Source organism: Protopterus annectens, chromosome 1.part0 (assembly GCF_019279795.1).
Source record: "Protopterus annectens isolate FY-2018-M chromosome 1.part0, PAN1.0, whole genome shotgun sequence".
NCBI classification, from domain to species: domain Eukaryota; kingdom Metazoa; phylum Chordata; order Ceratodontiformes; family Protopteridae; genus Protopterus; species Protopterus annectens.
Window position 1 is genome coordinate 1,096,607,876 of NC_056725.1, and position 23,503 is coordinate 1,096,631,378.

At 40.5% G+C, this 23,503-nt stretch overlaps 1 protein-coding gene across 1 annotated transcript in view; it reads left to right on the forward strand.

The window, feature by feature from the left end:
- Positions 1-23,503, forward strand: part of ASCC3 (activating signal cointegrator 1 complex subunit 3) — a 4,485,173-nt gene that overhangs the window by 4,314,355 nt on the left and 147,315 nt on the right. Inside the window, exon 37 of the mRNA XM_044069284.1 lies at positions 7,795-7,948. Within this exon, the coding sequence (XP_043925219.1) occupies positions 7,795-7,948 (154 nt within the window). The remainder of the gene's footprint in view (positions 1-7,794; positions 7,949-23,503) is intronic.

Below are 23,503 nucleotides of genomic sequence, written 5' to 3' on the forward strand. Positions count from 1 at the left end.
ATATATAATTTTTGATTCACATAATTTCTGATGCAGATCCTACATTGTTTTCTTCTGCATTTCTCTGACATGTTTTTTCATGTGTTGTTGCGTAAATAGAGTTCTCCAGAGCTGTATGTTGTATTCCAGACAGCATCTCACCAGACTTCTGCAGGGAAGTATTGTGAAGTGGCTGGTTATGTTTCTGTCTGTCCAGTCCAACAATCCGAAGACCTCCTTAATGCCTTGTTATATTGCCTATTTACTTCAAGATTGCTTGATACAAAACAACCCACTACTTTGTGCATTTTCAGTTTTTTCTACTGTTTAATCGTTTCACTATTGTCCTGTATCTTTGTTTCCCAGGTCAATTATATTGCACTTTTTTGCATTATCTCTAAGCATTTAGAGTTCTGTTTCTTCATCAATGCCATGTCTGTTTTCCTCCTTTCTGCCTGTCTTGTACATAAACCCCTAGCAGCTATTGGTATAATGGTGCAAAAATAAGTGTTTCCTCCCAGACTCATTGCAGTGTCATTTACGAAAATATTAAAAAAAAAAAAAAAACTGCATCCAGCACTGAGGACAGAAGCACCCTTTTTGTAAAGTATATATTTTTTCAAACAGGGCTTTATTTGCTATTAGCATCTGTGTCTAGTTGCCACCTGTACAACAAATCTTATCTTTTGTTTTGGTTGTGGATTCCGAAATTTATAGTTGTCTGGCATAACCTTTGCAATATAAAATCTTAGGCCATATGCCTGCCTGATCTCTAGAAAATGAGCACTTTCTGCTTCCCACCTGATCTCTTGAAATAATGTGTGTGTGTGTATGTATATATAAATATATATATACACACACACACACACACATATATATATATATATATATATATATATATATATATATATATATATATATATGGTTTCCTTGCTTCTGCTCTGATTGCGTTTTTGTGAAAAGGAGTATCATATGCTCGTTTCCTGTCTTTCTGGTACCTTGGCAGTTTCTTACATTTAATTAAATGGGGCCAGACAGTGGTATTGTTAGTTCTTCCCTTAGCTGTTAAGTAATTAGTTAATGGGTTAAGTAAATTAGTTAGTTAGTGTCTCCAATTTACGAGGCTCTGATTTTTACTTTTAATTCTGAGAATATACATATGGAAATAATTAGCTGAAACAGGTGACGTGTAGTTTATTTAATTACACAGCCAGGTCTTGTGTAGTGCCCCCCCCCCAAGCACAGCACTCTTTCTCATGTTCCAGTTGTGATATACTGTCTCTGTAATATATATCAGCTATATTAGGCAGAACATTTTAATGTTCTGCCACAGTTTTAGTAAAGAAGTGTTACCTTATCTCAGGGTTTAATGGTTTCCCCTGTAATTTGAAAATTCCATTCCTTTTTGCCCTTCATATATTTTCTGTACAGTTTACTCACTTGTCAACCTTCTTACTAATCTTTGCATTCATGTCCTCCTTTTGTCACCTGTGCTCCATGCTGTGCAGACTTTAGAGCTGTCATCATGAAGGATCCCCAGAAAAGTGTTAGTTTTTGTAAACCTCTTCAGCACACCTCAGACAAATTAACATTCTCTAGTAACATAAAACTTTTAGAATGCTGTATTATATAAAAATAATTTAATCCCTCTGTACATTGTGTGTGCTGACTGAGTGTAGCACCTTTCCATCATTATGCTTTGTATATGTTAATTATTCATCTTCTTTCTCTCTAGTTTATTCAGTTTCATTATCCCTCTTTTTATTTTGCTATTTAAAGAACCTAGTTTTCTCCTTTTAACTGATCTGGCTGCCAATTCCACATACTTAGCATGTTTTTTTCTGTCTCTGCTACTTCCTGTAAATGACACAGCTCTCTGTTTTACTGCGTGTTTGTATGGCAAACAAACAAAAAAAAAAAATACATCCATCATCTGCCCGAAGGTGTAGTAGAAAATGTATTCATCATGTACCACAGCTAGTTGAACTGTTATCAGACCATAGTGGTACACTATCAGAGTAGGATCTGTAAAATAATGAGGACTTTTATTGATGGACTGGCCAATGTGAGCTCTAAAGAGATAGCTAAAGCTCACTCAAACTTCAGCCATAATTGGTGCCTTATGTTACTGAGTGTTGGCTATAGTACTGTTAATTATTTCATTTAGGTAGTGAATGGATCATTCGTCACAAGGTGTTTGGCTATTAACACAGCCCTCTGCTGAGAATGTCAAGGGGAACCTGCTAAATGCCAGTTTGTTTTGATCAATTGCCCGAAAGATCACACACAAATGAGACATTAAACCAACATCCCATCTGCCTGAGTTGGTGGTGGTTCGGGTGGATATAAAAGATCCCGTGACACACATTAAAAGGAGCAGGGAATTTTCATTGATGCCCTGGCCAAAAATCCACTAACATTATAAATACCACCTTGGGTCTCCCCTGAAAAGAAGGTATTAGCCTATTGGGATTAACCCAGTCAAAAAAGGATAAATAAATAAAAATAAATGCAGTCTAGAGTTAGAGCAGGTTTTAGCACAGTTGTGCTACAGTGGATCCTGTAACTGTCTGCCACTTGTGATTTCCATATGATTCTTCGAATTCTGACCACATGAGGTAATATACTGTTATGGTGACCCTTCCAAAAGGAAACCGGTATTTGAGTATAAGTGTCATAAATGTAGATCTTTGAGGGAGAAGTCCATCTTTCAGTACGGGCACCCACCATCCTTTGATGTTTTTATTTAGTACAGAATAAGGGAATATAGTTCACAGTGCTTTGCTCACAATGATAACCCATTGCTGGACAGACAAAAATACAGAGCTGCAGAAAAAAAATATCTTCATATCATAGCTTTATTGGTGAGTAAACGCACACATTTTGATTTACTGTTATGTAGATCTTCCCCTTGAAGATCTGCAATTTTTAATTTGTATTGCCTTTCTGTGGCTGAGACAACTCTGATTCACCTTGCTCTCACAGGTGTCTCACCACCTAGCCTAAAATTCAGACTGTTCACATTCTGTCCTAGTAAAAAGGCAGAATGTTGCATCTCATCCTCAGAGCTCTCAATCTCACAGCTTGGAAGATTTGTTTTTTTATATCATGACTTACAGCTTCTAAAGTATAGACTGCTATTTTATTCCACACATTTAGTTTGATGTTTTTGCATTTTTTTATTTTTATGTGCATGTTGCATGTGATTGTTTGAGATTAAGGGTGCTTCTCTAGATTTCCACTGACAGTCAGAAGATTCTCTCCCCAACATGGCTCTTCATCATAATGCCCTTTTTCTCATCCCATTTTGGCTCTAAGGGCCCTGCCACATACTACCGTTCTGTATTTTAGGAAGCATAGACCTGCTCGTTATAACTCGAGTCTGTAGAGTAGATCAATTATTTCCTTGCACAGTTTAGTACATCTTTGCATTTGTATTGCTAAGAATTTTTGCTCTTACGTGTAGGTAAGCATGTGACAGTAGTGTACTGTATCCAATCTTTCAAGTGCTTTTTAGAATTAATCATTCACTTCACTAGTCCTTGTTTTTTGTCTAATTCTGTTGGCCTTGGTAAAGATCATATAATAGAATTTAGTAAATTAAATATTATTAATTATGACTCCTGCACCCTTCTTATCCTCAACTACAGATGGCTTGCTTTTCCCAAGAATATGCAGAGAATGCAGATTGTCTTTCCTTACTTACACAGCATTGCATTTTTTGATTGAAGTTCACTTATTGTATGGAGTCTTTTCCTAAACGTTCATATTTTACTAACGCTTCTCTGTTACTTTCTTCTGCAGCCACTTAAGCTGTTTCATGGTCTCCCACGTATTTCAAGTAAGTCAGAAGGAATATAACTAGCAAAAATATCAGTTAACATCAGTATTAGTTTTGTTCAGTGTGGCATAAAACATTCCGGAAGCCACTATTTTTTTGTTTCTTTGTAACTGTCTTCATAGCCATCACATTTTTCCCCTCTGCTAACTCAGTTGGTCTATTTATCCTCTTAGGGTCATGGGGCAATAAGTGAATAGCAGCACTATCATCCTTCTTGGGGATAGATGTTTTTATTCTTAAACCCTAACCCTTAAGGTGCATGTCTAGTGACACACTTTAAGGTTTGGTATGTGATGAGTGTCAGTTTCGGTGTGTCATTCACTTCCATAGGTGACATAATCGCTTATAGTCCTGTATCACATCTTGTAGCTAGTGCTTTTATGAGGTCTTCTGTCTGCTCTGGGGATTCTACCACTGGAGCTTGTTCCCTGGACATACACATCCAGCCCTTGCCCCTGAAGGAGGTGAGCAGGCATTGCTTCATCATTTTGTTTTCACCCCTTACCATGTGTATGTATGTGTGTGTGTGTGTGTGTGTGTGTGTGTGTATGTGTGTGTATAAGTAAAAATGCATTTTGTTTACAGGATGATTGTTAGCAATAACACACAATTTTATCATCAAAATATCTTGAACTGACCGACTTACATGCATTCACAAAAATCGACCGCGGGGAGGACATGCAGACTCCACACAGAAGGCGCTCCAGCCGAGAATCGAACAGCAAAATAATAGCGTCTAGTAGGCCTATATGTAATGCACGAAGAAGAAATTGTATGAAAAATAATTCATATATTTACATTGGCATTCAGTTTTCAAATGGATGCTGATGTATTTCATTTGCACTCTACTCAGAAGTGCATCCCTCCATCATTTTGGTCACTTTTTCTCTAGTATTTTACTTGTGAGTGATGTAGTGCTAATTAATCTGTAATTACAAGAGCCAAGTTTGCTGCCTTCTTTCCCTATAGGAATGGTTTTGACTTTGTGCAACTCCTTGGGAACCTTTCTTCATTTTGAATCATTCCTTCTGGTTTAGGAAAGTATTTGTGTTTGAGTAACATGTCCATCTACCAATCTATATACTTATTGTGGAATGTTTTATTGGTATAGAATCTTATTTTTTCTTTAAAATGGAAAAAAATACTGCCTTTTTAGTTGACCTTTTCTTTATTGGTCACAGTGATATTTGTATTCTTGTAAGTTAAATAAGCAAAGTAGCACATATCGTGTCATGCTGCATTTCCACTGGTGAAATTTACCACAACATCTGAGGGTCAAGTCCAGTGTAAGTTACTGTATGAAGCAAGTCTGTTGATGTGCCATACAGTTCTGTAGTTAGCCTTGTACTCTTCCACCTGACTGACATCTAATTCTGTCTGATGTAACTTTGTGATGAAGATACACCTCGGGGGGTGGGGAGGGACTGCTTGTCTGTCCAACCTGAATCGTCATGTTTGCATTCCTTGAAGCATGGATTCTGAGCCACTATATGATTCATGTTATCCTGTAGCACTAATGGTAGAACAGGAAATTCTGCCACATACAAAACAGTTTTCACCATAAAAATTGTTGTACATGTTTATGGGTGCAAAAATTGTTTCCTTTTTGGTTCATTGTAATAACAAACATATTAATTGATATTTTGTAATCACTTAGGCCTTCCAAGATGGGCTTCTTTTGGGACGGCAAGAACCATAATTATGATCCTGAGAATAATGAAACTGTATGTGCAGAGATGGAATACATATCTGTGTGTGTGTGTGTGTGTGTGTGTGTGTGTGTGTGTGTGTGTGTGTATAGAGAGATACATCTCACACACACTAAAAGTAATGTCTTTCGGCTTTTCCTGGTTAGGGGTCGCCACAGTGGAACTCTGGTCTGCTAATGATTGGCAGTAGATTTTTACCGTGCCAAGTTGCCAGCCCAAATGCCCAACCTTCAAGGAAGGCACACCCATTCACACTTGTACCTACCTGCATGTCTTTAATGTCACTAGACCACGGGGAGGACATGCAGACTCCTCGCAGAAGGTGCTCCAGCCGGGAATCAAATGGGAGAACCTCTTGCTGTGAGGCGACAATGCTACCTGCTGCACCACTGCGGCCCTTACACATGTGAAATATAATAGTATATGTAAAGTTTGATGATGTGGTATGGCACCTGGTGAGTATTCCCTAATGTGAAGTATAGTGATCTGCGTGTGTCCCATTTAAAAAAAAAACTTTGATGGTCTTAGAATGGGTTTGGGTGTTCACTGTATTTCTTTCTTACCTTTGAAGTTGCAGGACTCACACTTTTGACAAGAAGCCTTCTAGGACTGATTGTTTTCAAAAGCCATAAACTGCACTTAAATGTTCAGAGACAAATGCATTTCTAGGCATGTTTGTTAAATATAGTAAATGTCTACCATAATATGAGGTACAAACCAACCACAGATCAAGGTGTTACTACTAATAAATCTCTGAAATAAAATGCTGCTGAATTCTTCTGGATGTGTTGAAGCATAGCAGTTCACTAGTGATGCTTATAATAAAAAATGGTCTGCTGATCTTGGTATTTAAACTTTAAACTTCTGCACTTCTACAGTAAAACATAACTGCTTTTAGTAACTTACTCTTTTGTTTGCCATTTTCTTTTTAGTACCTCATAGATGGTATACAAGCATGGAAAAAAGATTTAAATCTCCATTTATTTTCAGATGTGGTTAGAAAAGGCAAAGTATGATTTATTGCATGTAGTCTCTCATGCTGTGGTTTTGTGCATCACTTTACTTTCTTCCTGGTTTGGTTACAATTGGACTATTATAATTTACTGTGCAGATGCCAGACAGGGTTAGTGTATATCCATTAAGTTCTTGATTAAATTACACTACTTTGCTGTGGGATGTTAAAAATAGCACTTCATATTTTCAAAATTTTAAAGACCAGAAAAAGTAAATGGTCAAGTACACACATTTGTATTTACATAAACAGTATTTTGTGTGAGCCATGCATACATGTGTATGTGCTTGTTTGTTTTAAAAACATTTATGACTTGATGTCTAATTTTGGTTTCTTATTTTCTGTCTTCCTAATCCTTTAAGTCATCAGAAGTTGGAATAGTCTGAAAATGTATTATTAGAGACATGTCACTTTTCCTTTTGTTTGATGCATAGCATGTGATAACTCCATGCTTTCCTTTTACTCAGCTCCATTACGTCCAGATTTTTCTCTATAATCCCCATCCTTGACATGCAGAGTTACATATAAATCGCACATAATTTCACAACAGTGGCACTCTTTATTTCACATTACTTTGACTCTCTCTTGAAGTTCTTTTCTATACAAGATGCGTCTTCAGGTTCAAAGAACCTGTCAGATTATTTGTGGCAATGTTGTGTACTTTATATGGGAGGTGCAGATCTGCCTGTAGGATAGGTGGGGGGGTCATATTGACACTGTAGAGAACATTTAGGTTTGAAGAGTATAAGCAGAGGCTGCCAGGAGGTTTTGGTTTGCATGGAGTGGGCCATACAAGTTAGAGGATCAGGAAGAGTTTGTTTTTTTTACATAGATATGATTCTGACTTCTTTTCATACTTTTTTATTTGTCTGATGATGGAATTGTGTACTCTAACATCAAACATAATACACTTTTGTCTTTGATGCTTTGGGAATAAGAAGGTAAATGACCTCTAAGAGTTAAATCCTGTGTGCTTTAAAGTAAATTTAAATATTCATAAATGTATGCCTGCAAGTGTGTTTCATGTACTGGGCACTTAAGTATGCACATTTCAGTTGAGTGGCTTTTTTTTTGAGTTTGTTTCTTATGACTTTGATTAACAAAAGTATAATGTTTTTATTTTTGCCTTATTCATTTGAGTCCTTTTGTATTAGAATTAGAATTTTCAGTGGAGTTTAAAGAATGGATAACTCCTTTGTTTTTCTAGCTTGCAAGTCCATTTATTAGCTGTATGCCATTGTTGTATTTGTTAGGAAATGGAATCAAAGCAGACGAAAAAGCAAATCTGGCCATCAGGGCCCCATAGAATGTCTCCCAGAACTGATCTCTGCCTGTGAAGGAGGAGGAGGAGAGAACGCTTTCACAGACGTTTTGGGCAGTGAGTTGCAGGCCACACAGATTGCACAGGTATCAGTTTTTATTTTTTTTACTTTGGGTGTGGAGCTGTTACTTGTGGTCTGCTGAAGATTTAGAGGAGACTCCCATTAGTTTGAATAAACTCTAGTAAAAGTATGATTGTATACTTGATGACCAATCTTGCTTTGTACTAAACATTTTGCTGAACTGCCAAACACATATTTATGAAAATGAACAAGAGTCTTGTTGGACAGTTTTTAAATAAGTTTCTCATTTTCAGGCCTTACATATGGGATTTCAAATTTTAATCAAGTCTTTGATTTAGTTGATATATTCACATAGCATTTAAACATGAAGTCAGTAAATAATGCATCTATTTAGAACTGGTATATGCTGAAAACAAGTAAATTAGTGCTAAGTGAATTGTTTAGACAGCATTCAGGTTCCCTGGAGCAGCAGATTTCAAACATAACACAGACTGCATTTGGTTCATGTTTTTGAACCCAGTGAAAAGCTTTCAGAACATTGTCATAATTAGTTTGGGGAGAACGCAGCAGTATATTTGCATCATGTACGTAAATTGCCATTCTGCCACCCCCAGCAATGAATGCAGATTTGTTCGATCTGATATGATGATGGTTCTTTGGCTCAAAAGTGCTTCAATTTACGTAGCAATCTGGTGCTGTTGCCACAGTGAGGCAATCCCAGGTAACATAAAAATCCTGACTTATTCCAGAAATTAGTGGGTTTAAAACATCAATTTAAGTGCTAATTGCAGTAGTAATGAAAAAAAGCAGTCACTACTGTGAGATTTGCATGTACAGCCCCATCAGTATTCCTGCAGTGGCTGCTGACTAGCAGAGGATTTGACTACTAATTAAATAATCGTATGCATGACAGTGTTCTTGTCTGATTCAATAGATGAAGATTAATCCTCAGATAAATATGTTTGACTGGTATTGAAATGTCTTAGAAGCCTCCAAAATATTCCATTTTTTATTATTGTAATCAAATGACAGCTGCTGCGAGTCAGGTTTGAGGTGCCTTTTTAACTGTCCTTGTATTTTTTACTTCTATCCATTTTGACATCATATAGAGCAATAGCCTGGTGCACTCTGGTTGGGGAGGGGGTGTCTACGGTTCTACACAGGATATAGGTGGCAGCTTTTAAAGTTGTCATCTTGCACTTGTAAGGTCATTGGTTCACATTCAAGGACAGACAGACGGTGTTGTCATTGGTATTTGGACAGCATGGCTTCTTTGGCATAAGGTTAATTTCATTATGACACTGTATGTTGTGGGACTGTTTTATTATCACAGTCATACAGTAGCCCTGTCTTGTACCAGTTCAACATGTGGACAAGCCTTTTGCTGCAGATAGAAATTATATATATTCTTTTCTCCTAAAATAAGTCAGTAAAGTTGTGTTTAGTATAAACTGTTGAAAATGAGTCCCAAGAATGTTTTGCTCAAATTGTTTGAGCCTTAAACATTATTTTCTTTGTTTATAATCAGCATTTGCCTTCTAATGATAATCAGTATTTGTCTTGCAGTTTATTAGTGTAAATCTGTAAAAGAAAAATCCCATCATGTTGGCTGTTTCCTGAATATGTTGAGGTTATGAATATACATCTTACACAAATGAGTATGTATCGATCTTACTGGCTTAGCAATCAGGCTTAGCCAACAAGTATAGCCTCAGAGGGGGTTCTGATTGCATCATTCCCGGAGATTAACTTGGAGGTGTAATAGACCTATGCTAGTACATGTTGCTAAATTACTAATATTTTGCTGTGCATTTTTTCTGTACTTAGTTGCCAGCTATTAGACCCTCATAGGTCTTGGGCCTGTTTCCCCCCTACCTGTTACAACTTGCCTGTACCTCTCAACTGTCCAGAATTTCATAGAATTTGTACATTTTTGCCTTATGTTTTGGTCAGGTTTTCTGGCAAATCATCTGAGTATTGACTTCACTAAATGTTAGATGTTTGAGTTTTAGACTCCATATCCTTAAGAGGTATGCAAACGGCTTCTCTTAGACCATGGTGAAAACAGACCCATGGTAATCATCTTCCTGGCAGTTATGGGGGTTGTTTGGTCTCCTCTTCCTGTTTTCTTTAGTAGGCCTGTAGGTCATAAAGAAGTTGGGTAACACTGCCCTTTCCATGCTGCAGCCTTGCCTCTGGCAGCTTGCATGTGTGTTTCCATCACTATGAGGACCTGCATTTTTTTTATATTTATTTACATTTACCAGGGTTGAGCAATAATCAGATTTGAACATATGCAGGCTCAGCCTGGGTTACATACATAATTAGCAAGAACAGTAAAGTAAAATTTGTTACTGTAAGTGCTGATTGCATTAAGTGATTAATTGGAGCTTTTCTTCCTGGCTCTCCACTGAAAAAGGTCACCTGTGCCCAGTCGGACTTTCCCAGTAAACAAATGTCAGTAAATAAAAATAAGATTAAAGGAATAACTAAATTGTACAATTTAATAACATAACTTAAAATAGATAAAAGAAATGCATGTACACATTTTTCTTAGAAGGTTTAAAAAGAAATAAGGATCAGGGGTTTACAATGCATAACACAGGTGTTATATGCAAGGTAAACGTAGTACAGCCAAAAGAACGGACATAGTATATAAAACTGTGGAGGGAAGTCTTAACAGTGAAGAGAACAGACATTATAGGATACGAAGAGCTAAAATATTAGAAATATAGTAGAGGATGGAGGGGGCAGATAGGGAAGCAGTAGGTATAAATTTAGAAAGGTTAGGAAATTAAGCAGCCAACGTTTTCTAGGATGAATGTACAGCCAATGGAGTTGGGTGATATGGCTTGTGTTATAACGTGTCCTTGTGCTGTTCAGTTCGGTATTGTTTAAACTGAGGTCTGAACTGTATGCTCCCCTCTGATGCATGCATGCTGCTATATAGATGACAACTACCCTGACTGACTTGGCAGTGCCGAGCACACGACCCTAATCTGACTGCTTATCATACATATATTCAGTGATTAGCAGTGCAGCAGACCAATCTAACTGCCCCCAACCTTTTTAGGATGAGAGGTCTAATTCCCTGCTTGCCATCCACTCTGTGAAAAGAAAAATGCTAAATGCATTTGCAAAGAATCATCTGAAACACTGAATGCAATTTGCTTTGTAACAAGTTTATCTTTTTGTATAAGATCTCGTGTAGAAGGAAGATGAAAAATTGCTTCAGGGCACAGAAAATCAAAACAATTTACTCTAAACCATTACTTAATATAGCATATATAATAATAATGACTACGTATCTAAGTTTTAAAGAACAGCATGGCTACACACATTTCACAGTTAAATGCCAAAATCATATTTGGGAACATACAATGTTAAGTTGTCTATCTCGCCTTCATTCTTGCTGGATGGGTTCGGAGCCGATCCTCGGCTCCGACTCGGCCAATACTAAAGCTCGAGAGCTAATTCCACCGGCTCGAGGCTCCCCCATATCCCACAATGCTAGGTGGTAACTCCTCAGATCTCGTTTGCCGCTTAGCTGATGAGTTGCTCTTTCCAACCGGTTCTGCAGGTTAGTTGCTTTAGATAAAGTCTTTTTGCTAAATAGACCCCCTTTTAGTTACTTTCTATAGTAGTTAGTTAGTTAATTAAATAGTTTTACTCTCCCTACCAATTTCTCCCCTTTTCAAAAACTTTTTCTGGAGTTCCTCCCTTAGGCCTTTAGGCCCCTTCCCACCCCTCCTAGTAGTTGGAGTGACTGTGTGTGTTTTTTTAGGGAATTTTTTTATTTAAATAATTACCTTTTTATTTTTAGTGTAATCTGTGTGTGTGTAAGTGTGAGTGATTACACTATCGTTTTTTCTTAGAGATGTCTAAGGAATCGAAGGTGTCAGGCTTTAAGAAGTGTGACTCGTGCTGTCAGAAGATGTCTCTGACAGACGGTCACACTTCTTGTGTATACTGCCTGGAACCTTTACACCTGCAGGACTCTTGTGCTATCTGTCATGGTTTCAGCCCTAGAGTCCTGCAAGAACGTAAAAATAAGCTAATTTTAAGAGGCTTATTGAAGCCTGAGGGTCCCTCGACACAGTCCATGTCGGGGAAACCTTCTAAGTCCTCCAGGCAGTCGGCTCCAGCGTCCGAGCCGTCCTCCGAAGGTTCTAAGACCATTTTAACGGTTCAACCATCGGCTCCGGTCGGAGCCGATGATTCTAGACCTACTACACATACTGTGTCCTCGGCTCCGGCTGGAGCCGAGACAGACAAGTCTAAGTCGGCTCCGACACTTTTGTCGGAACAGACTACTAGGAAGAGGTCCAGGTCTCCTTCTATCGGCTCCGTTCATTCGGCTCCAGCCTCACCGCTCTTGTCTGAACGGAGCCATAGGTCACACTCCTGTAGGTCCTCCAGACTTTCGGACCATGATTTGCAGAGGGTGGTGAGTAGACTTCTTAACTCTGAGGCACTGGCCCAGATGTTACACAGCCCGACTCAACAGTCGATGGCTGCCCCTGTTCCATTAGGCGTTCCTCCTCCGACTCTATCGAGTTCGGAGCCGGTGCTGCTCAGAGCCGAGACTGTGGGAGCATCGGAACCGATACCTTTCCTTTCGGCACCGTCGTCTGCTCCGATCTCCTCCTTGGAGGGATCTCGGCACCAGACTTCCCTCGTCGGCTCCAAGGGGGCGAGTGGCATCGGACCCTTGTCTGACCCCGCTCTCCCTCTCGGTGCTTCGGCACTGGTTAGTTCGGCTCCGACATCGGCTTCAGAGCCATCCTCGTCGGTGCCGGGGGAGGTTTTCAGCTCTTCGGAGCAGAGACCTCTGGCCCTGCCTGATAGGGGTGCTTTTGAGGTCATGCGGAGCGTGTTAGAACCTCGTTCTACTCCACAGTCTGCTCCAACAGCTCCTCCCTTTACAGTGCCTGCGGTGATTTCTTCTCACCCCCTTGCTTCGGACCGTAGAGAACCTGCGCCTCAAGTTTCCCCAGTGGGAATTTCCTCCTCTTTCGAGGCCTCTCCTGATCTTGCAGAGGAACCCCCTAGGAAGAGACAGTGCAAGAGGAAGCACATTGACTCCCCTGAGTCTGTCACCTCTGACACTGATTTGGAAGATTCTGAGGGTTCCCCCCGTTCCCCCTCTGAAGATGTCTCCTTTGCAGACATACTGGAAATCCTGAAACAGAGGGGGAATTGGCCAGCCCTTAACCCTTCAGAGGACGAATCAGTGTACCTTGAGGCGTTTGGTTCTCCACCTTCCACCTCCTGGGTGTCCCCTCCCTTTGACCCACTCATGGAAGTGGTTGCGAGGAAGGCTTGGATGGCTCCTGACTCGGTGGAACCTACCCCTAGGAGGCCGGCCAAATTTATCACTGCCCCCAAAGACAAGGAGTTTTTGTCCAAAGATGTCTCTGTGGATGCCATGGTGGTGGCTGCTGCCACCAAGAAGGAATTAGTGGATCCTTCGGTGCCTGTCCATCCTCCTAATAAGGAATCTAGGACCATGGACAGGTACGGTAAGCGGATGTTTTCATCAGCGACTTTTTCCATGTGTTCGCTGAATTACCTGTGTCATTTCACTCGTCTCCAGAGGGACTTGCTCAAGGAAATGAGTGAAGTGTTGAAGGACCCATCAGCTGCGGGTTTTCAAGATAGGATGAACTCTCAGCTGGCTACCCTTAATTCAGTGGTTAACTCCTCCATGCGCCTGATTTCATACGCGGCTGATGGAGCGAGCAGAGCCGCATGTACAGGGGTGGCCTTACGTCGCCATGCCTGGATGCGGCTATGTAGCTTTGCAGACCCTTTCAAGGCATCTTTCACTAACTCCCCTTTTGATGGATCATCTCTCTTTGGTCCACAAGTGAAGGATACTCTGACAAGGTGCGAGGTAGAAGGTAAGACTCTTTCTGCCGTCGGAGTCCATTTTTCTACCCCTTCTAGGCCTTACTCCAAAGGTCAGAAGGGGGGGGGAGATGTGGTTCTGCAAACAGCCACAGGGAGTCTTACCGGACGCACAGAGTCATTTTCCCCCTAGAGGCAGAGGGGGGAACAATAATAATAGACGCCGTCCTAGAGGCAGAGGGGGCCCGCAGAATCAGGGTAGTCGAGAAACTTTCTCTGACAAACCCTTTCAGCACCCCTGAGGGGTTGCTCGACTGTCTACCTTCGGAGGCAGTCGGGGGAAGATTATCTCTGTACCCAAAAGCCTGGCTCTCCCTTACTCAAGACAAGTGGGTACAGTCTATCATATCCGAAGGCTACAGAATCCTTTTATTCACATTCCAAAACAGTCTGGAAAATCCCTTCCAGATGTTCCATCCAGTCAAAGGGAACAAGCAGCACTAGAAATTTCAAAGCTGCTAGCAAAAAGAGCCATTCAACCAGTTCCAGCAGACCAACAAAGATCCGGAATTTACTCCAAATTATTTTTGGTTCCAAAAAAAACAGGGGACTGGAGACCCATTTTGGATTTCAGCAACTTGAACAAGTTTGTCAAGAAAACGAAATTTCGGATGGTCATGCTGCAGTCCATCCTGCCCTTTCTGGGCCAGGACAACTGGATGTGCTCTATAGATCTCCAGGATGCATACTATCACATCAAAGTGAACAGACGATCCAGGAGATTTCTCCGCTTCAGGCTAGGGGCCAGTCATTTTCAGTTCAGAGCCCTGCCCTTTGGTCCCACTACAGCCCCCCGAGTGTTCACCAAATGCATGGCAGTGGTCGCCGCTCATTTGAGGGGCCGGGGATTCCAGGTGTTTCCGTATTTAGACGACTGGCTCCTGACTGCCACCACCAGGCATCTTCTTCTCTTAGCCAGAGACTACACCTTACGAACCTGTCAGGCTCTAGGCATCTCGGTAAATTACGAAAAGTCTGTCTTGTCGCCTTGTCAATCTATTATTTTTATAGGCGCAAGATTAGATACAGTCAGTCTGTCAGCCAGACTCACAGAACAGAGAGTAGCAGACATTCACAAGCAGGTTTCCCTTCTCTTACGACAGAACAAGGTCAGACTGGTTTTGAAAGTCCTAGGGATTATGGCGACGACTATTCCTCTCCTCCCCTTAGCCCGCTTTTACATGAGGATTCTACATTGGATGCTTTTCACTCAGTGGTCCTTTCAACTTCTACCAATGTCCCACACTATCAGCATAACTCAGTCATGCAGGAATCATCTTCTATGGTGGGTTACTTCCCCCCAACTTCTTCTAGGCAGACCCTTCACCCCCCTGCCCCCGGCTGCAACTCTGACAACGGACGCCTCCCTGATAGGGTGGGGTGGGGGCATTACCAGGGCAGGACAGTCCAGGGCACGTGGCAGCCGATCGAGTGCCACTTGCACATAAATGTTCTAGAGATGAGAGCAGTGCTTCTAGCGTTGCAAGCCCTTCAAGACTCTCTTCCCAAGGGAACTATAGCAATTCAGACGGACAATATGTCCATAGTGTGGTACATCAACAAACAAGGCGGAACCAAATCTTACCCCTTATGTCGAGAAGCACTCAGACTGTGGCAATGGGCGATCTCTTCTCAGCGCTTCCTGATAGCAACGCACATTCCCGGCAAGTCCAATGTGATAGCAGACAGATTGAGCAGAGCAATCCTCATGCCTCATGAGTGGTCTCTGAAGAAATCAGTGTTGGAAGAAGTTGTTCGAACTTGGGGCCATCCTTGCTGCGATCTTTTTGCCACTCCCCAAAACAGCAAGTGTACCGAGTTCTTCACCCTCTTTCCCCTACCAGGTCATCCCATCAGAGATGCTCTAGCTCACGATTGGCCTCCGGGGCTCCTGTATGCCTTTCCCCCCTTCCCACTGATACCTCAGCTGATTCGGAAAGCCATTGCTCTGAAGGCCTTAATGATCCTCATTGCCCCTTATTGGCCTCGACAAGTTTGGTTTCCCTTTCTTCATCGTTACCTTTTGGTGCAACCATGGCATCTGGACCCAGTTCCAGATCTCTTGATCCATCAATCGGGTCAACTGCACCAATCCCTTCCTTCTTTGAACCTCACAGCGTGGTTCCTCCAATTCCAACCTTAGCCAGGCTTCCCTTAATATCTCACTCAGTTAGAGATATTCTGATAGCTTCTCATAAGTCTTCTACCCGGAAGATTTATAGCAGCAAATGGAAACGTTTCTCTTTATGGGCAGTGTCCAGGGAAATAGACCCCTTTTCTGCTCCTATTCAGTTCATTCTTGATTTCCTAGCTGAACTTTTCCAAGCAGGTTCTTCTCCTTCTACTATCAGAGTTCAACTGGCGGCTATATCTAATTTTCATGTGGGAGTGTCAGAGTCTTCTGTCATGTCCCACAAACTCTGTAAAGCCTTTCTCAAGGGAGTTTTTCTTCTTAAGCCCCCTGTCAAGGAGCCACCTCCTCCATGGGATCTGAACTTGGTTCTAGCATCTTTGATTCTACCCCCCTTTGAACCTGCAGCTTCATGTTCTATGAAGTTGCTGTCTTGGAAAACGCTATTTCTAATAGCCATCACCTCGGCTGGAAGGGTTTCGGAACTTCATGCTCTATGCTGTTGTCCTCCGTATCTAATTTTTCACAAAGATAGAGTTTCCTTGCGTACCAATCCATCCTTTTTTGCCTAAAGTGGCCTCTCAAACAAACCTGAATCAAACTATTGATCTTCCAGTTTTTTTCCCCAATTATGACAACAGGTCAGAACAAAAATTGCACTCTTTAGATGTTCATCGCCAACTAAGGTATTATTTAGACAGGACTAAACAGTTCAGAAAAACAGACCAGCTGTTTGTTTCCTATGCGGAAGGCAAGATGGGTCTTCTAGTCTCTAAAGTGTCACTTTCGAGATGGCTTACTTCTACGATTACCTATATTTATGAGATCAGACACCAACAATTGTCCTCTAAGCCTAGAGCTCACTCTACAAGGGCATTAGCCACATCCATAGCCTTTCAGGATAGGCTTCCTATTGACTCTATTTGTTCAGCAGCAACTTGGGCCTTACCTCATACCTTCATTTCTCATTACAAGTTGGACATAGCCTCCAGAGACCGTGCCAACTTTGGTTCCACTGTTCTCAAGAGTCTGTTCCGATAGGCCACCCGGGACAAGGTGCTAGGGACGCGGTCCCATCCAGCAAGAGTGAAGGCGAGATAGACAACTTAACATTAAGAAGTTATGTACCTACCATAACGTTCCATGTTAGTTGTCTTCTTCTCGCCTTCTTTCTTGCATCCCACCCTCCTTCCCCCTAGCCTGGACAGACCTAGAGGAGATAAATTGTGACCACTATGATCTTTCTCCCACTGTTTTACCACCTCTATATATTTCCTCTGTTAGGTTTAAGTCACCTCACATTCAGCCCTATAGAGGTGGATTACCCTTCTCCATATTATGGAGACCTTTTCTTGCTTGGCCTAGCTTTCAAACGAGATCTGAGGAGTTACCGCCTAGCATTGTGGGATATGGGGGAGCCTCGAGCCGGTGGAATTAGCTCTCGAGCTTTAGTATTGGCCGAGTTGGAGCCGAGGATCGGCTCTGAACCCATCCAGCAAGAAAGAAGGCGAGAAGAAGACAACTAACATGGAACGTTATGGTAGGTACATAACTTCTTATTATATATACATGTATCTATATCTAGATCTCTAGATATAGCTGTGTCATTCTATTTCTATTTATATGTATATGTGTGTGTGTATATATATATATATATATATATATGTATATATATACATACATATGTATATGTATATGTATATATATATATATATATATATATATATATGAGTGTAACATTAGAGACAGCAGTCTTAGAAAATCCAGTGGCGGCTGGTGACTTCAAATCAAAGGGGGGCTGCAGGAGACAGCTGAATGGGTGGGGTCAATGGGAATGGGTGTGACCAACTAGAAAGGGGAGGAGCTATGCTCAAAACCACAAAAACTTTAATTAAGTATGCTGCCCTGGGTGCCACACCCTCATTATGGGAGTCCAATCAAGACAAAATGAAGTGTAGAAGAAAAAAAAATATTTCAATCCATTGGCTGCATGACAGCTTACTTAATATCTAGATTCTAGATGGAGACAAAAAGGATGTGAGGCATGAAAAAATAAATTACTTTTTAAATACATTACTGGAATGCCAGTCAAAATCAAGTATAAGAAAAACAAGCAGCACTTAACTTAAATCACTTCTCCTTGCACTCCAGTTCTAATTATAATTTATATTCAGCTTTATTAAAGAACCAAGTAACATGCTGAAAGTAGCAATCTCTGTGATACCCTCATTTGTAAAAATGTTTCTTATCCAAAAAAGACCTGCTGCCTGACAGCTATCTACTTGTTTCATGGGGAAAACATGATCAAAGTAAAAAATGAAAAGCAAACAAGAAACAAGCTCAACATATATTGCTTAAAAGATTACTGCACAGGATATGGACCACGTATGATAGACTGGCATTTTGTTTAGTTTGCAGGTAAAGCCTGTAAAACTTAACATAATCTAATCCTGGCCTTTATTACAAATACTGTCATATGCATTTCAATACCCAAAGCTTATACATTATCTAGTTATGTAAGTATTCTCTGCATGGCAACAACAGAAAGGCTTTCAGTGTTGGCAATACTACTTATTAAAACTTACTTGCATCTTACAATATCAAACAAGCTTATCTGATGGTCATTAAAGCACTGCTACTTAAACACAGAGCAAAAGGCACTTTCTGAATAATAATAAGCATATATCAACAGTATAAAAATGACAGAAACCAGAACATTCTGCAAAATCAATGACAGATGAAAAGCCACTGTAGTACTTGTGTTTACCTTGGATGGGGGGGAATAGTCTACACATTTACACTGCATAACTGCTCCTTGCCTTGCTTGGACACATCCAGAGTCACTACATGGGGGAGTGGGGTGCAACAAGTTTGTCACAATTTGAAATGTCTCTGGCTGACACATTTGTCATACGTCTCAACCTCAGAGCAAGAAATCTGTACAAAGCCATACATAGAAGTGGGACAAAGGCACAAAAATAAGGAAAATTTTTAAATATTGCTCTTATAAACTTAGAAAGATAATAGAATAGTAGGTCTTGTATTAGGATGAATTTTCTGAAAGGTACGAAATCTGAAACTCAAATGTCTTTCATTATTTTCTAACTTCAGTCTTTAATGATTTGCCACTAATTTGCCAAAAAAAACCCACAATTTTATGAAAAATGGACCAAAAATGTGATGCAAAAATATAAAATAGCCACACAATACAGCTGGGAACCTGTCAAAGAAGGGACAGTTTTGATATTAGTACTGCTAACTTGAGCAGCTGACAAAATAAAAGAATCTACATGCATTTCTGAAATAAAAGTAATCTATAACTGATTATTACAGTTATTTATTAATTGTAAACCCTCCATGTTTTCTTCCAAAATTGTCATTTTGCAGAGGGATTATTAGGGGAAGAGCAACATTCTGAGCCAAAATCGGGGACAGTTGAGAGGTTTGGATATGCCTAATTATATAAAGCAATTTTATTTGCACGCACCTCTCAACCTGTTAATGCAGGAAATCTGGACAAGGCCAAATATATTGGGGGAACATACAAACACTACTAAAAATTGCTCTTGTATAAACGTAAGACAGTTGATAGAATAACAGGTCTTGCTTTAGCATGCATTTTTCTGAAGGTTATGATGTAAAACTCAATGTCTGTCATTTAGTGACTTCATTCCTAAATGATTTGCCAGAAAACCACACATTTTATGAGGAACAAACCAAAAATAAGAAGCAAATATCTATTCATTCTGCAAAAATATGGACAGCTGAGAGGTATAGTTCAACCAGGGCTGTCTGAGTTTGCTGCCCTTCCCCTCTCAAAATCATGGTCAGTTGAGCCCCCCCCGCAACCATTCCAGTGTCCCATTTCTTGGTTATTTTGACCCATTTACCATAAACACTGTAATGTGCATACTGCTTTACTTCTGTGATGATTTGGATTTCATTTGAAAGTTTTATTTTGCATTTTTACAGCACAAACCCCAATAGATATCTGCTAAACAAAGCAATGCAATCTCACAATGAAAACTGACTTAGCATTAAAACGTCTCTGCCTTGAAACTCACATGCATTGAAACAGCATTGAAACCCACATTCAAAGAAAATACATAGGTTCATAGGTTGGTACTAGGCTATCAGCCCTAGGGCCTATACAAGCCTAGCCATAACAATTCCCTGGCTATTTCTTCCCACACTATTTACTTCCCTGGACCCCTGTCTAGCAGGGCGACTGACGTGATCCCCGGGGTGAATTTCCTTTCTCCCATCCATTTTGCCAGTGGCAGATAAAGATTAACTTTGGGCTGTTTTCAAATCATAGGCCCGTTGAATACGAAACATACACATGCTCTTTGATACACCTTCCCGATTGTATTAAATTGTATTCCTCGTACAATACAGTACAGTTGTTAGAGAGCATTTTAAATTTATTGTTTTGAACATTAGTAAACAATGAAACAAAATGCATGCACCAGTGACAAAACTACCCAATTCAGAAAATTTCCATCGTAAAAGTCTATTCAACCTTCTTCACTCCACCAGTATCAGTAAATATACACAATCTCTGAAGTGTAAAAGTCATCTAAATAATTCCATATTAAATAAATCTGTAACAATGAAAAGGTTGCTGCTAGCAAACAACTTTATATGTCATTGTTTATTCATCTACAAATAAAGTGCCTGTTGCCCTTGAGGAATAAATTGCCTGTGTTGCATGCATTAAAAAAAATGATAAGCTAGTACTATAGCAATAGGGACTGTATGGCAAACTGATAACAGGTTCATAGTTACTACTCTGGGTATCTTTGCCAAAAAGGGCTGGAGCATCCACCCACTTTACAACACAGTACAGTATCAGCAATGCATCTATCTACTGTGGGAGTAGAACCCACAACATTCTGCATCAAAAACAAGTACTCTACCTGTTGTGCTATTAACAATGCAAGCAGACTCAGAATAAACAGCACTAAAGTTTTATTCCCCTGCAGCTCTCAGCTCCTTGTAAAATCTACTCAGCACACAGTTGTATCTCTGAACTTTGCAGCACAAGAAATCTTGAAAAAGCCGAAATTTATTGGGGGGGGGGGAGACAAAAGCCCAAAAACCAGGGACACATTTTAAACATTGCTTGTACAATGTTGGAAAGTTGCTAGAATAAAATGCTGTGTTACCACCATACATTTCACTGCCACGTCTTTAACCCAGGGGACCCTGCGCAAAACAGTCAGAGAAACATACCACTATGCCAAATCAGCTGTTTTGTGAAAGAGAGGAAGACAAACATAAATGGCTACCATTTAGTGAATTCAGTTCTCACCATAGCTGTCAACCACTTGGCACAAAACACCTGAACAAAGCCAATAATGGGGGAATACAGCCCCCAAACATATTCAGTGAATTCAGTTCTCACAATAGCTCTCAACCTCTTAACAAAAAACATGTGGACAAAGCCAGTAATGGGGGGGGGGATACAGCCCCCAAACATTCAATGAATTAAGTTCTCACCATAGATAGCTCTCAACCTTAGCACAAAATACCTGGACAAAGCCAATAATGGGGGAATACAGTCCCAAAAATAGGGACAAATTTCAAATATCCATGTTATAAACTTAGACATCTGCTAGAATAAACAGTTTTGTGTTGTCATGTACTTTCTGAAGAATATGAAGTCTGCAATTCAAATGCCTGTTATTTTTAAACATTTAACCAGGAAACTAGTCTGACTTGGAACAAAAGACAATTTTCAGCAGAGCAGGGAGAAACTCCAGACACATCTTTGTAAGATGGGAAGACATGCAGACTCCACACAGAAGTCACCCCAGCCAAGAATCAAACCAGAGAACCTGTAGCTGTCAGGCAGCAGTGCTACCAGTGCACCACTGCACTACAAACTTTGCAAGCCAAGGAAAACTGTAGATACAGAAACCACAGATTTTATGAGGAACAGAACAAATATGAGGCAAAAATCTGCAAATTTTTTTAGAAATGGTGGTGGATAGGGAATTCAGGTCCTTGCCACCTGCATCCAAGGTACAGAGTTCAAGCCTGAGTATCTCTACCCACCACCATTTGTTCTCTCTTGCCACCAGTATATAGCAACTGGGGCATTACACACACACACACACACCAGTCTTCACCTACCTGTTTCATGCACAGAACATATCCGCAGCCAGTGACCGACCTACAGAACATTTCCGAAGCCACATAATCCATCCAGCTAACAGCGACTAACAGAATCCATCTGCATGATGCCCACGCAGTGAAATCCCTGCGAGAGCTCTCAGCTCACTCCTCATTGGCCCTGTCTGCAAGGGAAGCAGTCTGGAGCTCCTCTGTTCTGTGCGGTTGTCGACCGCACAGATTCCTGGGTATATTACAGCACAGATTGCTGGGTACCTCTTTCTCTGCATCCGGACTGCTGATAAAGACAGTCTGAGTGTCCTCAGGATTTTTTGTTTCACAGATTTTTTTTTCTTTGTTTTTCTAGGTGGGAGGGCTGCAGACTGGCAGCCCAATTGCATGAGCCGTCCCTGGAAAATACCACTGTTAGTTATACAAAAGGATTTAGAAGTGTGGGTTCTTCTAAAATATTATCCTTAAGGCTAATAACAAGTTCACAGCCAGTACCTTCAAAACAATTCCACACTGCTGGGTTACAGTCTCTTTCAGCAAATTACTTTCACTCTTGAAAGGAGTTCAGGACTCCTCTAACAGAAACAAATGCCAGCTTTCTCCTGGTTCTTTTCCAGTCCCGTCTGCTTTTTACTTCTAGGACCATTGCTCCAGACTTCAAATTCTCCTTTGCAGAGAGCAAACAAACTCATCAGAGACTTTCTTTTGCACTTCTTTTCTTTACAGCTTTAATTGCTTCAGTAAGTTAAGCAAATGCTGCCTCCACTCTTAAAGAAGCATATTCAACTAAGGTAAAGAAAAATTATAAAACATTCTAACTTAAAGCAAAAGTATTCATTTACACCACATTCAGTAAAAAAGTTCTGTGTGTACTATTTGCATCAGTATTTTCACACTTTTGGGTCATTTGCCTAGATTTGTCACATGTTACAGTAGGCCACCCTAGCTCAAAACCATTGGTTTCATGCATACTAGATGACCTGTATGTCTTCTGTAGTCCATCTGCATTATGGGAGAGCAAGCATGATCTAAACTGAACTTTGAACTTAATTTGAATGGCTGCAAAAATAAGGCCCACTTACACAGTTTTGTGTTTCTCTGTGGTTGTTGATGTGGCCATAAAAAGGTGGTGGTGGGTGGTCTGTTACCAATGTGAATTCCCTTCTTAGTAGCTAGTATTTTAGGAACACAAGCTCATACTTCATAGCTAGGCATTTTCATTTAATTGCAGAAGCTTCCACTGTCCACCTTACTTTGAGAGCCATTTTTCCTTGGTTAAGTTTACAAGGGGACTTGCTGTTGCAAAATGTGGTACAGACTTCCCCCACTAATCCCAAGAGTACCATTACATGTTTCTTAGTGTTTGGCATAAGCCAATTTCTTGATTGCATCTACATTATTTTTGGGGACTTGATCCCCTTCCTATTACATATCCTGTAAATATTTAAT